The sequence below is a fragment of the Nuphar pumila genome, chromosome 13 (genome assembly GCF_984573655.1).
Source record: "Nuphar pumila chromosome 13, dmNupPumi1.hap1.1, whole genome shotgun sequence".
NCBI classification, from domain to species: Eukaryota; Viridiplantae; Streptophyta; class Magnoliopsida; order Nymphaeales; family Nymphaeaceae; genus Nuphar; species Nuphar pumila.
In genome coordinates, this window is record NC_143261.1 from 5,967,457 (window position 1) to 5,983,904 (window position 16,448).

At 35.5% G+C, this 16,448-nt stretch overlaps 1 protein-coding gene across 1 annotated transcript in view; it reads right to left on the minus strand.

Moving 5' to 3' along the window:
- Positions 1-13,484: 13,484 nt before the first annotated feature.
- Positions 13,485-16,448, minus strand: part of LOC149817612 (Ribosomal protein S24e family protein) — a 39,414-nt gene continuing 36,450 nt past the window's right edge. The window contains exons 5-6 of the mRNA XM_089985855.1: positions 13,874-13,974; positions 13,485-13,799 (exon numbers count right to left, since the gene is read on the minus strand). Coding sequence (XP_089841981.1) covers positions 13,667-13,799; positions 13,874-13,974 — 234 coding nt within the window. The 3' untranslated portion in view covers positions 13,485-13,666. The remainder of the gene's footprint in view (positions 13,800-13,873; positions 13,975-16,448) is intronic.

Sequence of the window (16,448 nt, forward strand, 5' to 3'; positions counted from 1 at the left end):
TCTCGGATATATAGGAACATATCTAGATCGACTTCAAAACCTATAAATAGAGTAGTCATTCTCCCTATTTAGAGGATTTGGAATCAAACTCTCAAGCAACATCACTTTGCAGAAGTTTTTCTATGGCCTAGCCTTGTGATGCCCCAAAAGTTAATTTTTTGTTTCTAACACTTTTCAAACAATGACTTTTTTTAACTTGTGTTGACCTTGGGCACACCACAGATTTTTAAGTAGAAACCATTCATTTGATCCACTTAAATTTAAAGTATCAAAAATAATTTCATTCGTTTTATTGAATGAAATATCAGAGTTTCGCAACAAAAAATAACAGTAGACTCTCAAATGCAGTCTAGTTCATTCCAAAAATATCCTTTACTCCTGTGAACTTGAAAACAGTAATGTAAAGAAGCGTGAGACAACTTAATGTCTCAGTATAATCTCACAGACCCATACCTGGTCTCTAGTATGCAACATACAGATAAGAAAAATTAATCTACATGTCATCATTTAAATATTGTATCGTAATATGAAATTCTAGCAATAATAATTATGCATATCACATGACTTACATATATGACATATAATATTTATATCTTTCCATTTAGATTACTTTTGAATTACATGTCATGCTTGATATCATCACAAATTAAGTAATCATCCTGATTCAACTCCCAAGGCACTACTTTTCGGGTCACTTTGGGTGCTCAGGCCTCCCAAGAGCATTCATTCAACCATTTCATTTTATATTTTAAACCCCTGAAAGAACACTGAGAGACTTACACCAGAGTCTGGGATCCTTTGTCAAGACATCCCTCTCCCTAGAACCCAAAGTCTGGGACTACTTGTCTCTCTCCCTATGGTCAACGTAGTGTACTACTAGGCATACGATTGTAGCTTCACCTCCACCTCGAGTATCGTAGCCTGTTGTCCCTTAAGTTGCATTAGAGGGGGACGGGTTCACATTTGACCCTTGACAGAACCGTTGAAACGTATTCATGTCAACACATATTCCATGGGGTTGGTGTAGACGATTGTTCAAATTTGACAAGCTAGCTCGCTCACATTTGACGAGCAACGTCACCCCATCTTTCAAAAAGTGACTCTCAACCCATCTTTCAGGGTGTGACAATTTTTAGTGTAACTTATAATTAACTTTTAAATAACATTTTCTCAAATACATGTCATTTCTTGAAGTAAATATAACATACCACAATTCAAACCAAATTATCAAGTTAGATTTGAGTCAATACCCATAAAATTCATGTTATTCATCTTATATGTATCATACATCCTATCATATTTGTCATACTTACAAATTTTAAGCATGAATAACAAAATTTTTAGCATGCAAAGCAAGCATTCACATGAAAAGTATCCAACACATTATAACATGCATTAACTCCGTTCTATTCCAAATATGTCCCCAGGCATTTTTAGGATTATAGGTTTAACTTAACTATGACCTTTCATGCATATGCTATGCTTGCATACATATTTTGTTAAACTTGCAAATGCCTAACATGCTTTTCATAAAAATTTTACATTATACCATGCTTTAAAAAAAACATTTTAAATATAAATAAAACTTATTGCATGCTTAAACAGTAATTATAAAACCCATAGTTACAAAAAAATCACAATCATGGATCCTATTTCTTAGATCCAGAAATCCCCAATCCTAGATTTATTCTGGCCGAGATATATATATCCTAAAATATTAAAACATTATACCCAAGTTTAAACATGAACTAGAGTACTCTAAACCATCTGCAGAATTTCCTCTGTTTTAGATCATAAATTCCCTACAAATTTTAGCAGAGCTTACCCTATATCAAGTCATAAATTCTATACAAATTTTGCCAGGACTTGCTTTATATCAAGTCATAAATTCTCTGCAAATTTTTCAAGAACTTACTATATATCAAGCCATAAATTCTATGCAAATTTTGCCAAAACTTACTTTATATCGTCATAAATTCTCTACAAATTTTGTAAGAACTTTATACAAGTCATAAATTCTCTATAAATTTTGTTAGAAATTATTCTATATCAAGTCATACATTCTCTGCAAATTTTGCCAGAGTTTGCCTTAAGCGACCATACTAAAGAAATCATGCTAGAATCTAGTAAGTTTTGAGGGATCATACCTTATACACACCTCAGATTCATCGAAACTCCCTTTGTAGTTGGCTAAAACTCTCACACTAATCGGGTATGGCTAGGAATTAAAGGCCAAAGGAACTAAACTAACCTCCCTTTGGGTTTTCCAAGGGAGGAGGAGAAGAGAATGAGAGCTTAAGAGGAAGAGAGAGATAGGGAGAGTTAGAGAGAGAAGAGGGAGAGAGAAAGGGGAACTGTGTAGAGAAAGAGGCGAGAGGGGGGTATTTATAGGTAAGGGGGTGGGTTGCCCCCCTTGGTGTCGCCTAAGGAGGGAGGGTGAGAAAGGAGTGGTTGGATGACATCCTCTCATTTGTTCATTTAGGGAAATTTCATTTATCCCCTTTTTATTTTTTTGTATTTCAAAATAACCCCCTTAAAATTCCTTTTTTACCCTTCATCTATTTTATTATTTACTAACATGTCCTTGGTTTGGATTTGTTTGGATTAAGATTCAGATCTAACAAAAGATTCATATCCAACAAAAGATTCATATCCAACAAAAGATTCATATCCAGATTTTATTTGGATCAAATTTCTTTGGGTTTGGATCACTCCATAGATCCAATCTAAAATTATATCTTTGATAAATTTTTATTCTATAAAAAATGAGGTTATTACAAGCCTAGCCTACTGAGACTACCTAACCCAGCCTAGGATCCAGATCACCCGACATACCCCTTTTGGAGCTCGAACCTAGATCAAGTGTTGTTCGTGCTCCCCAAATCTAAAAATCTCATACCTGAGTGTTGGTCTGGACAAGAAACCTACCAAAGCCCTACCTACACTCTGTCTCAAAGCCATCAGAGAACCATCGTACCTATGTGAAGATGATGCCATACGAAAATGAGTGTAAAAGTTAAACGGACCCTCGAGTCTGAAAAATGTATTTTCTAGATCTCTAATCTGTTTATTTCAATTTTATTTAATCTTTTGATTGGTGCTTATACATATTTTTATTGTATTAACATACCTGAATCTGTGATGGTACGATTCAAACTACGGAGATCAAAAAACATGTTTTGACTTTACCTTTCTCTTGGACAAATGACGATGAAGACTTGCAAATGGTATCCCTATATATTTCAAAAAAAAATCGTGAACCTAGGTAAGTTATTCTTCCCAATATTACAAAATTTTTATCAACAATTTATAACAGCGAAATTATCTGGCCGTTAAATATTATTGTTAAAATACTTTAACAACTATTTTAACGGGTAGAAGATCTCACTGTTATAGATCAATAATGATGAGAGTTATATAGTCGTTAGACATATGTATAACGTTGAAATTCTTTGTCATTAAATATTATCGTTAAAATACTTTAATGGAAATAATTAACAACCACAAAATCTCGTTGTTATAGATCAATAAAGGCGAGATATGGATCATGTTGTTATAGAGTTTTACTTTATAGCGACGACAGTTATGTCATCGTTATACAGTCGTATTTAAAAAGAGCCTGGTGGCCTTCTCTCTCTCTCTCTCTCTCTCTCTCTCTCTCTCTCTGTCTCTCTCTCTCTCTCTCTCTCTCTCTCTCTCTCTCTCTCTCTCTCTCATTGTTGTATGTTATGTTTGAAGTGTGTTAAATGTTTAAGGATGTATGTTTGAAGTTAAATATTTGATGATGTATATTTAAAGTTTGAATGTCATTTAGTCCAAATTTGAAGTTGAATATTTGAGGATGTATGTTTGAAGTATATATTTGAAGTGTATTTGAAGTTTTTGTTGAATGTATGTTTAAGTTGCAAGTTTTTTTATGTAAAAAAAATTAATTTATTTTTAGTTTTCAATTTTCAAGTTTATAGCCTATAACGGGGACATTTCTTTCTCGCTATTATAGGCGAGATCCTTGTCTCATCGTTATAGCCAGCCTATAACGATGAGTCAATTCTCCATGCTATAGCCTACAACGATGAGTTAATGCTCGCCATTATAACGGTGAGCCAGAGATCTCGCCGTTATAGAGTATCTCACTGTTAAAACAACATTGTTGTTATAAGCTACCTCATCGCTATTAGTATTTTAAATTCCGATGAGATTCTTCGTTGGTATTGGTTCACCCTTTAATAGCGACCTATAAATAGTTTTTGGTCAACAAAGGACATTTTTTGTGGTGACTTATTGGTGAGAATTCTAGTCATTATGGGCCAATAGCGGCAAGAAATAGAGCAATAACGGCGAGAAAAATCGCCGCTATTGACCCTCATCCTTGTAATGTACCCATCTAGCAGCCAAGGCCCACCCCTCTACACCAACCCTTCTTGGGGCCATTTTCAGTCAGTTTCCAGATTAAAAATGGTTTTTCATTTATTTTTCTCTTTCTTTTTATTTTCATTTTTCACTTTTTTTGTCATCCTTCATTAGTACCAAATATACTTGTGCGACATAGCCATCACTTTTGAGCGTGTTCATTACTTCAGTTAGTTGAATGTTGTTAAAATACATTTTAAAGGGCTTAACGTTTTGTTGTGCTTGTGTGTATGCTTCTAATCTAAATGCTTTTAGAGAGAGAGAGAGAGAGGACTGTGAATGACCTATGGATTTACTCGTTATAACTTAATAGCAAGATATGCCATAATTCACAAGCTATTGTGCATCCCCCAGCGTATGATTGGTACCAACAGGAATCTAATAATGGAGCTCCTTCTTTCCAAGCCAAGTTTTAGTCTGAGCAATGCCAGAGTTCTTTTGAGAAGCGCCAAGTTTCGAATAAGTAAAATTGTGATACTTTGGCAAGTATGTGTCATCTATTTGTACCAAGTACCATAATCTATGGATATCCTATCTCTGAAATAACTGTGCGTGTATATGCATGAGAGAGAGTGTGTGTGATGATGAATTTATTGTGCGTTCTACAACTTTGAAATATATGCCAATGTTGATAAAAATTGTAGGGGAGGAAGATTCGACTTACCCGGAATTGCAAAATCTTTTTGAAAGCCTTTTATAGGCTGTGGGGATGCTTGTTTCAAGTCATAACCATCCTTTTTTCAAGAAAAAGATAAAGCAAAGGCCAGTTTTTTTTTTTTTTATCTCCGTAGATCGAAGCGCTACACCACAGATTCATATATGCAAATAAAGATAAAACGCGTATAAATATTTGATGATCTGACTATATGAAAAAAAAAAAAAAGGTAAAGGATTTGAAAAGTATTTTTTTTTTTAACTTGAGAATCTATTTCGCCCTTTTGAGGCTTCCTTTCGATTGAGCAATACCTCTACGTATGTTTGATAACTCTTTCCATAGCTTTGGCAGCACCTCCGGGTAAGTATGACAGTTTAGGGATCGAGCAGAGAGAGGGTCAGAGTAAAGGTAGGGCTAGGATAAACGTTCTCTCTAGGGCTAGCACTCAGACTAAAGATTTTTAGATCTTATTAGACTGTAAGGATGAACTCCTATTTATAAGAATTCAGGCTTTTTCTTGACTTTAATATAAAACCTAAATGAATTTATTCTTATCTTGATGGGGATCATAAGACTTATCCAGGAAGAGTCCCACATGAAATGCACATGATGAGTATGAGTTCAACTGGGACATGCCTCTTCCTTAGGCTTATCCACACATCAAATGAGACCTAATGACAAAGCTAGTTTGCCATCTCAGGCCAGACCGCGCAATGGTCTGTCATCCCAAGGTAGGACGACAAAGCTGGTTTGTCATCCAATAGATAGGACCGCAAACTAAGTTGTCGTCCCATATAAAATGGGATTCTTTTTTTAGTTCTTTCCCCAAATTCCTATGTTTGTCATCCTTAAGGATTTTGTAGAAAATTTTGGGTGTCTACAGCCAATAGCATAGTCATGGTAATATTAGACACAAGAATGTTATGAGAGAGAGAGAGAGGTTGCTCATTTGAATATATTGTGAAGAAATATTCAGATTCAGAACATGTTGAAATGGATCCTGGCCAAACATATACACATGTTAAGATGGATCCTAACGCACATGTTCAGGTGGATCTTCATACTAAAAATATGAATCGCAATCAGGACTCCTATCCGGATGACTATAATAAACAATTCACTCCTATACATAAGGCAATTGAAGAAAAGAATGACCCATCATTCAAGAAGACTTGTAAAAAAAAAGTTTGTAATCACAAGGAGTCTAATTGTATTTGGGTTTCTTTGTAAATGAAGAAACCTCAAAAACGTATCTCTTGGGTTCATCAATAAAAAGGAGAAAAACCCTCTCTCTCGAACGTGAATACAGAGAGAGAGAGACCCCACAGTGGACGTATGTCATATCTTGACCGAACCTCGGTTTTTTTTGTGTGTGTGCTTGTGTGGGAGTGAGTTTTTCCTGGGTTCCACGAATTTACATATATATGTCTTTCACAACCTTGAATTATAGTAGATAAGAGGGGTGTTATTGGGTAGGAAATGTTAAATAGCAAGAAGTTTGCACTTTTAAAATGCCCCAAGTTTGACATTTTTTATCTATTCTGCTGGATCAAGTGCTTTCTCTTTCAGCATTAAAAATGAAAGAAACCGACCATCTAACAAAAAACATTAATAAATTTGACTCAAATTGATATCTCATTTCTTTTTCATCGTACAAGTGACTGCACCATCGACAAGATCGCATGTGTTGGATTAGCCCGTGGTTTATGCAGCTGACCATTTAAACTAGCAAAGATTGATGTCACGCATTTATGTACAGGCACAAAATATAATGTACTGCAGAACTTGTGAAACATCAACCACTACTTTTATATGGTTAATAAGGTTTGATTGGCAATCTCTCTCTCTCTCTCATCAGAATATATATATATATATATATATATATACATATATATATATATATATATATATATATATATATATATATATGCAAAGAACTTATTAAAGTTGAGTATGTTGGTCATACATGACCGAGAATGGCCATGTTTAGCGCGGGTTCATGAGTTGAGGAGAGAGGTGGGACCACTCTCTCTACAATGCATGAACCAACCAGTAGTGGGGTTTATCCAAATGAAGAACATTTGAACATCTTTATTTGGATAAACATGACTAGAGGCAGCAGAGAAGAGAAAATCAGTAGATCTCTTGATGATGGGTAACGGCTACCCAGGGGGTGTGTTACCACTAGCAAACTCTCCTTTATTAAAGGAGAGGATCTCACATACGAAGATCCATCCAAATCAGAAGTGAGAAACCCCCCTAAAGATAGCCTGTTCCAATCATATACCTCTCTGCTCCTCATTTCTTCATTTGTGCACATCAGGTTCCCACATCCTTTCAGTGGTATCAGAGCCCAAGTTTGTGGTGTGCGCAGTTCTGTCCTCAAATCATTGTTCAAAGTTGTCGATCGTCGCTCAGAGTTGCAGAACGTCACTCAGAATTGCCTATCATCGATCTCCCAAACTCACAGGAAATCGAAACAAGAAAGCAACTTAATTGGTCAGTATTTATTTTTTTGTTTCTGTTTTGAAGATATTGCTTGATAATATGCCTCTCTCTCACCAAAAATTTTTATGAGCAGAGGAAATTCTTTTTTCTCACTTGATTTGTGGCTGCCGGTTTACAGTAGCAGAGGGAAACATCCCTCTCATCAAGTGGCTCCTGTACATACGTCCACTGTGGGGTCTCTCTCAGTCGGTCTTCGACAAGGGATCGACGCCCCTGATGCTACCTTTGACTAGGACAATCAAGAAAAAAAACTCTTATTATTATTATTATTTTTTTTGCTGTAACAGGAAAAAAAAGTTTGTAGGAATCCGATGGCCTACTAAGTTAGGAATTGATTGTCTTCCATTTTTTTATTTGCATGACAAATGTTGGACATATTTTTATCATACTTTAGCAACATAAAATCCTTAAAACAAGAAATTTGCCTAGTAGGATTTGTGCTACTGAGTTAGCCAAAACTGATAAATTGGATAGAATCAGTTTTTATATTTAGAAGAGGAGGATTCTTCTTGTTTTGACTTTAGAGGGCATCGATAATACCCTAACTACTGAAATGAAAGATCCTGGTGACAAAGCTACAGAAGCAGATAAAAATGCTTATCTTATGTATAAAAAGATAACATGTTTGTCAGAACTATTATGCTCACCTACATTGATGATGATCTCATTAGGGTGTTCGAAGATTACCCTACAACAAAGTCAATGTTTGCTGTTATTCTGAAAAAATATGATACTACCTCTGAAACACGCATTCAATTGCTCTTTGAGCAATATAATTCATGTAGGATGCAAGAAAATGATAATGTAGTTAACCATGTAAATAAAATGTTAGTAATGGCAAAGGACTTAGCAATCGTTGGGAATGTGATTCCTGATCGTATGCAGTTATCCACTATTCTGCATAGTCTCTCACTTTTATGAAAGATTGTACAAATTGCTCTAAGATTGAACTCTAAAAACCTGATACTAAAAAAGTTGCATGCTCAACTTAAAATTGAGCAGCAACATATGCAGCAAGACAAGAAAAGTGAATTACATTTCGTTAAAGATGCTCCAAACAATAGTCATAGCCCTTCTAGGCGCCCACATTTTAAAAGAAAGTTTTTTAAAAGTAATAGCAAATTTGATAAGAAAAAATGTTCAACATTCTGCAAGTTGCAGGCAGCCGCCTCCCAAGTGAAGTGCTTCATGTGTGAAAAACCTGAACACTTTAAGAAAGATTGCTGGAGTCAAACGAATAACAACAATAACAAGAACAATAAAAATAATAAGCAAAAGGAGAGACGTGATATAATCTGTGTGATATCAAAATGTTCATATGTAGACCATGCAATTTCTAGATGGTGGGTGGACTCTAGGGCGACACGTCATATAGCCATGAGCAAAAAAGAAACGGTAGACATTATCGAGTATAAACCCGAGAAACATCGGGTGTATATGAAAAACAACACCTACCCTAATGTTTGAAACTTCATGGAACAATGTTCTGTTATCAAATGTTTTGTTTGTACCGTCCATGAGACAAAACCTAATGTATGTTCTAGCATTGGTGGCTAAGGGTTTTGAAGTTAGGTTTTTACCTAGAAAGATTACTATAGGAAAACATAGTTAAGTTCTTTTTTATAAGGTTTTTGATAAACATGGTTTGTTTAAAATTTTTTATTCTGAGATGAATAAAATTTCATATATTTTTGCTTATATTAACAATATCTTTAATGTGGATGTGAATGTATGGCATCAAAGACTCAGACATATTAATTTAAAGAAAATAAAGAAACTTGTTGAATTAAATATAATACCCGACTTTGATGAATCTTCTTTTCATAGATGTGAACCTTATATTTATAGTAAAATGACAAGAAAATAATTTTTACATAATATAATTAAAGCATCTGAATTATTAAAAATCATTCACACTGATATTTGCGGTTCCTTCAGAACTCAAACTCATAAAGGAATGCAATATTATATATCTTTTATTGATGACTTTTTAAGATATAGCTATGTATATCTTATAACATATAAGTATGAAGCATTAAAAAAAATTAAAGAATATCGTAAAGAAGTTAAAAATCAATTTGGTAGAAAAATTAAAGTTTTATGGTCCAATCGAGGAGAAGAATATACCTCAAATGAATTTTTTGAATATTATAAAGCTAATGAGATCATACCTCAAACTACTACTCCAGGCACTCCTCAACAAAATGGTGTGGATGAAAGATACAATAGGACCCTTCTTGACATAGTTAGATGCATATTATCTAATGCTTCATTACCCAAAGTATTTTGGGAAGAAGGGATACATACAACAACATATGTTTTAAATAGAGTTCCTTGTAAGGCTATTGTCATTACACCAAAGAAAACCTAACATAAGTCACATTCATAAATGGGGTTCAGTAGCTCATATAAAGGTTATAGAGTGATCAAGAGATAAACTCGATACAATATCTATAAGGTGTATCTTTATTGGATATCCTAAATGATCCAAAGGTTATAGATTTTACCATCCAGATAAGGGTTTAATCGAAAATAGAGATGTTATATTCATAGAAGATTAAAATAAATAGAGATGATCCTCTTGATTTATATTATGACTCGCAAGAACGTTTAAGTAATGATTAACCATCTGCTAGTTCTTCGTCTTCTTCACATCAGACTTAAGTTGACCACAAGAGGTCTAGAGTTCTTCCGCCATACTTGGATGACTATTATGTCTACCTGTCGAAGGAACTGTGTTATGTATTAGACCTTAATGACATGAAAGATAACTTATCATATAATGAGATAATAAGATCACGTGAATTAACAGACTGGAAAAAAGCCATGGACGAGGAAATTAAGTCCATTAAAAAAAACTAAGTTTGAGAATTGACTAATCTACCTGAGAAAAAAAGACATTGGATGTAAATGAATTTTAAAAAAAAAATCAAGTTTGATGGTAGTATTGATAAATTTAAAGCAAGGTTGGTAGCTAAAGAATTTTCTCATAAAGAAGGGTTGGACTATGTTGATACATATTCACTTATAAAACGTGCCTTGATAAAGATAATTATCGCTATTGTAGCACATTGCGACCTAGATCTACATCAAATGGATGTTAAAATCATATTCCTTAATGGCAAGTTTAAGGAAACATTTTCATGAAACAACTTGAAGGCTATATTATTAAAGGCCAAGAAGATAAAGTATATTGGTTAAAAAAATCTCTATACGAACTCAAACAATCACCACGTCAGTGGTACTTAAAGTTTTATAAGGCAATTACGTCATTAGGGTTTATTCAAATAAATTTGACCATTGTGTTTATGTTTGAAAATGTGAGCAAATTTGTTATCCTTTCACTATATGTGGATAACATTATTTTGATTGTAAACGACAATGATATGATTGTAAAAACCAAATCATGGTTAAATTCTCAATTCGAGATAAAAGACATAAGAGAGGCATCATATGTTCTTGAAATTAAAATCACTCAAGATAGAAATTCTAAACTTTTAAGCTTGAGTTAAGAAAGGTATATAAATCATATACTTAAGAAATTTAAATTGAGTGATTGCAAGCCTGTTAGAACGCCTGTAGTAAAAGGTATCAAATTGAGTAAGAATGATAGTCCTGATGATGGACAAGAAAAACTAAATGTCGCTTATGTACAAGTTGTTGGAAGCTTGATATATGATATGCTATGTACAAGGCCTAATATCAGTTTTGTTGTTAGCCGTGTTAGTCACTACCAAAGTAATCCTAGTTGGTCTCACTAACAAGTAGTGAAAATAATATTTTGATATTTAAAAGAAACTATAAACTTAAAATTATATTTTCAGGGTGATCTGAATATTCTGATGTTGACTTTGCAGGCAGCAGAGATAATAGTAAATCCACTTCTGGATATATTTTTCTCTTCAGATGAGGAGCAATTTCTTGGGCAAATAAGAAACAAGATTGCACAGCTCAGCATACTCAGAAAGCAAAATATAATGTATGCAAGGTTGCTGCCACATTCGTTGTTTGGATAAGCCGCTTCATTAATGATTTAAAGTAAAATATAACCAACAAGTCAGTTCTAATTTATTGTGATAATCAAGCTGTCATCTTTCTTACGAAGAGTAAAGCAGACAATTCTAAAAGTAAACATATAACGGTAAAATATCATTATATTCATAACATGATTGAAAAGAATGAAATCAAAGTCAGTTACTTACCTACATCTGATATGATTGTTGATCCCTTAGCAAAGGACATATCGAAGAAAATATTCTCAAAATATATATCTTGTATGAAATTAAGATATGTCTGACAAGACATATGGCTAGATGAGTAACCAAAATATATAACTCATTCTAAAAACATTAATGCAAGTGAAATACTACAATAGTGGAAAAGCAAAATCCTGCATCATGATTATTTTCACATGGCCAAGTGAAAGATGTTGGTCATACATGACCGAAAATGGTCATGTTTCACGTATGGATTCATGCGTTGAGGAGAGAGGTGAGCCCACTCTCTCTACAATGCATGAACTGCCCATTAGTAGGGTTTATCTAAATGAAGCACATTTGAACGCACAATATATGTCTTCTTTCTTTGCCCTGTTTTGCAGAACTAAAAACCAATGTATGATTTGCTGATTTTTTTGTAATTTTTTTATGCCATTTTTCATCCATTGGAATGAAAAACCTTTTAAAACTAGCATTCAGTATTTAATTTTGTGTTGTTTATAGTATTGCCAACCATAGCTCAGAAGATTATGTGCCCAACATATTTAAGGGCTTAGCTAGTTAGCTTCAAAAAATACTCTTCATTGAGTCTACCAAGCTAAGCAAGCACACGAATTGAAATTTTGACGAGGAGAAAATTTTAAAACCAAATCATATCAAATTTAATTACAAATAACGCAAGCACACGAATTGAAATTTGATAAGGAGAAAATGTTAAAACCAAATCATATCAAATTTAATTAAAAATAATTAGAGCATAAAAGGCTCAATAGAACATGTTCCTTGATCACCTTGGTCGGAAATAAAGAACCCACTCGCTTTGCTTCAAAAAGTTAACTGGTTAAAACTTAAAACTCAACCAATTCCATGTTACACCATCTCTCCACCTCCAAACTATGGTTTCCTGCTAGAATAAAGTCATCCTTTTGATCCACATCTCAACATCAAAGATACTCAAGATTTCTGGTGGGCCCAAACACAGTGAGAGCATTCCTTTAAGCATGTACGCATGCAAGAATATCATTGGCTGCCAAGATTTTAAGATTTAGGTTGCACTTTGCTTTCCCTTTGTGCTTTAACAGACAAAGCAACCAAGAAAAATTTTAAATGGTATACACATTCGTGCTCAAACAGGACCTTTTTCCTCCTTATATCAGAGGTTAATCAGGTCTGGTTGTTAGAAGAAAAAAAGTCACATGTTGGGTGCTTGTATTCAATACAGGTTCCGAGGTTTGATAGGTTCACACAAACAGATGGGATAGAAAGTTCATGAAAGGACAGTTCTGTCACTCTCACTCAGTGAACCCCAAGACAGGTAATCAAATACATAGGCATCCGGTTTAAGAACCATGTAAACCAGAAACTGAATCCTTCTAACTATAAATGCCAACAAAGATTGAGAACAATATGAATCACATTACTAAGCATTGAAACCCTTTTAAGTTATTCATTTAACCTTACCCACTCACCCACGCCCACACCTGGAGGTGCTACTCTCGCTAATGTCTTTGAGCACAGATACTTGGGGTCAAATGAGATGGCTGGTTTGTTAGGATGTATTGGTTAGGTTGCACTATCATAAGTGAGGGGTCTCACTGGGGGTTGTCCCCCAGCCCGCCTATTCCAACCAAAAAAAAGTGTAGTTCATGCAACCATGGCTTTGGAAAATTGTGCAAAGCAAGAAACTTCTTTAAGTATAAACATGGACCTATAAATGCCAAATCTCTTTGCTTGTTGAAGCAGCATAGCTGCAGTATGTGATGATTCTCTGAACATGGAAGGAATGGGATCCGACTGTCCGGTGCAGCAAAAAGTAAACATGTTTGAGTGCATGACTAACCTGGTATGAATGATGCACATTCATACCACACAGTGGTCACTGAAGAACACGCATCGCAATAGCGTTATTGAGACAAAAGTTCCTATTCTTTGTACGGAGAGCATTCATCGCCTGCAATTGTGTTGGGAACTGGATGAGAGCCAATCGTATAGGATCAGGAAAACCAGCCCTACGCACATAACAACCATCAAAGTGAGTATTATAACCATTTTGAGGATTCCAGTGCTATACAACTAGCCTAACCTCATAATCATCTGTATGCTGGAGGCATCGTAGTTGCAGCCAGAGAGAAAACGCTCAACATCCTCAGGAAATGCATTGCGAGGAATGCCTTCTAAAACAACCTGAAAGGAATGCAAAATGATTTTCATGCAGATGATAATACTAAAGAATCTATAATGTGAACCTAAGCTTTCATTCACCTACTCTAGGAATATCAACAAGGTACTAGAAATTCTCAAGTACGAACCTGGGTTACAGCAAGTATATCAAGAAAGGCTTTTAGAAGGAACTGGTAAAGACAGACATTTCATCCTGCTCTCTCACGCATGGACACAACAAAAACCTTATAAATTTAAAGAAGAGCACAAAGAAAGGCCCATTTGATAGGATATCACTAAAACTACAATAAAAATTTAAATAAAGCAGTTAGAGTAGAAATCCTAAATCTCCTTCAAGAAAAGATAATGCCTCAATTCTTCTTGAGGCCACTTTATTGATGCACAGGTATATCTCACATGGAGCAAATGTGTAGGCTACAGATACATTGGTAATGTTCCAGTATATTCCAGGCCAAATATCCACCAAACAGATATGAATCACCAGTTCCAAATCATGATTTGTTCTTCCCTTTGACACTGATCCGTGATGAAAAAAGCCTTTGAGTTATCCATTCAGCAACAACCATGTGGCCCACTCAAGCTTAAATAGAAAAGGTGTAGCAAAATTGTGCAAGTAGTAAGTGACCCCTATCACGATGCATCTTCATGCATGATGCACTTGCAAGGCTGCAGGCCCTTCTTTTTAAGACACCAAAATAGGTGGCTTCTGACTGAAAATAATCAATGGGATAACATGTTTCCTACGCAAGTTCTGTATTCTGAATATCAATCACCACTTCTAGCCATATTTCAAAGAGGGTGAGATTTGTGGTGAAAAAGCATGTTTCTTTGCCAATGCATTTTCTTCATGAGATTCATGCATGGAGCTAATATTGCTAATGAGCATCTAGTATTGTTAATGAGTCTCCTAGTTCCTGATCAATCATTAACCTTAGATCTGAAAGAGGTCTGGCGGTTATGATTGCTGGCCACAATAAAAAACTCAGGGAGGCAAGCAAATCGTGGTTCCTCAGATGTCTAATTATCCCAGAAAACCATCTTCATCAAAGTTTCTATGTTGTAAGCCTTAAAAACTTTGATAAACCCTTTTCATAGACAGAAACCAAGTTTCCATTTGTTATTCCTGTGGAAGAAGACTACTGATGACATAATTGGTTAGTAGGACATGCCAACCACAAAACTATTCTGCTTAAAGCATAACTACTGCATAACAATGAGGGACTGATTTCCATTCTCATTCAAAACACTAATCAGGAGCTAACTACCGTTCTCCAATCAATCAAATATGTATAGTGAATAGGGCAAGTGCCCAAGAAGGTGAATAAAAGTTGCATAATAGATGTTTCATTTTCCTTTGTATGTGGAGCAGTGACCATATAAGATGCAAGGCTAAAACAACTGACTTTACTAGGGTAACTTTATCAAGTAGAGTGGAAATTGGATCGGGGAGCACAACAAAGACTGATAGGCATGAGAGAAGGACTGACCTGCCAGAAATCTAACCTGTCTCTTAGTCGAGCCCATCTATGTGGTTACCTATGTCACAGAAATACGGCATTTTTGCCAAAGTACCCAAGATGAATAGATTCGGTTCAGATATGGGTATGGATATGAGCCAGATATGGTAGGATGAAGCATGGTTGCCAGTTGAGGAAGCGGGAGCGGGAAGCGATACGGGAAGCGGGAGCGGGAAGCGAGGCACTTTCAAAATTTTAGGAAGCGGGGAAGCGTGGGACCACTTAGGACCGATTCGGGAAGTGTCTCGGAAGCGACCTAGGAAGTGTCTCGGAAGCGACCTAGGAAGCGTCTCGAAAGCGAGGGGGAAGCGAAAAAAATAAAAATAAAAAATAAAAAATACAAAAAAATTGAAAAAAACAGGGGAAGCGAGGGGGAAGCGTGGGGGAAGCGAGGGGGAAGCGAGGAGGAAGCGTGGGGGAAGCGAGGGGGAAGTGTGATGGGAAGCGTGTCCCCCATTAAAGGGAAACGCGTCCCCCATTAAAGGGAAACGTGCTTCCCAAAAAAGGGGGACGCTTCCCCCCACGCTTCGGAAGCGCGACGTTTCGCGCTTCCCCTTTTAGCTAGGCGCTTCCGGTAACCCTGGGATGAAGTCAAAATAGTATCAAATACAATTTTGACTGTATCATATAAATTTTCCAACCCAAAGAAAATAAAATTACTACTCTTGAGGACAATTTTGACCTTTAAGTCAAAATTATGGCTAAATGTCATGTTCACAATAAAAGGTTTAAATTTTAAGGTTATGCCACATGGAAAACATGCAAACAATATGCTTGTCAACTCCATGCCACATGGGCAATAAGCAAAGAATATGCGTTTTAACTACATGCCACATGCACAACATACAAACTATATGCTTTTCAACTCTATGCCATGTGCAACATGCAAATAATATGCTTTTGAAACTCCATGCTAGCCCAAGTCACACGGGCAGCATGGATCACAACATACTTACCAGG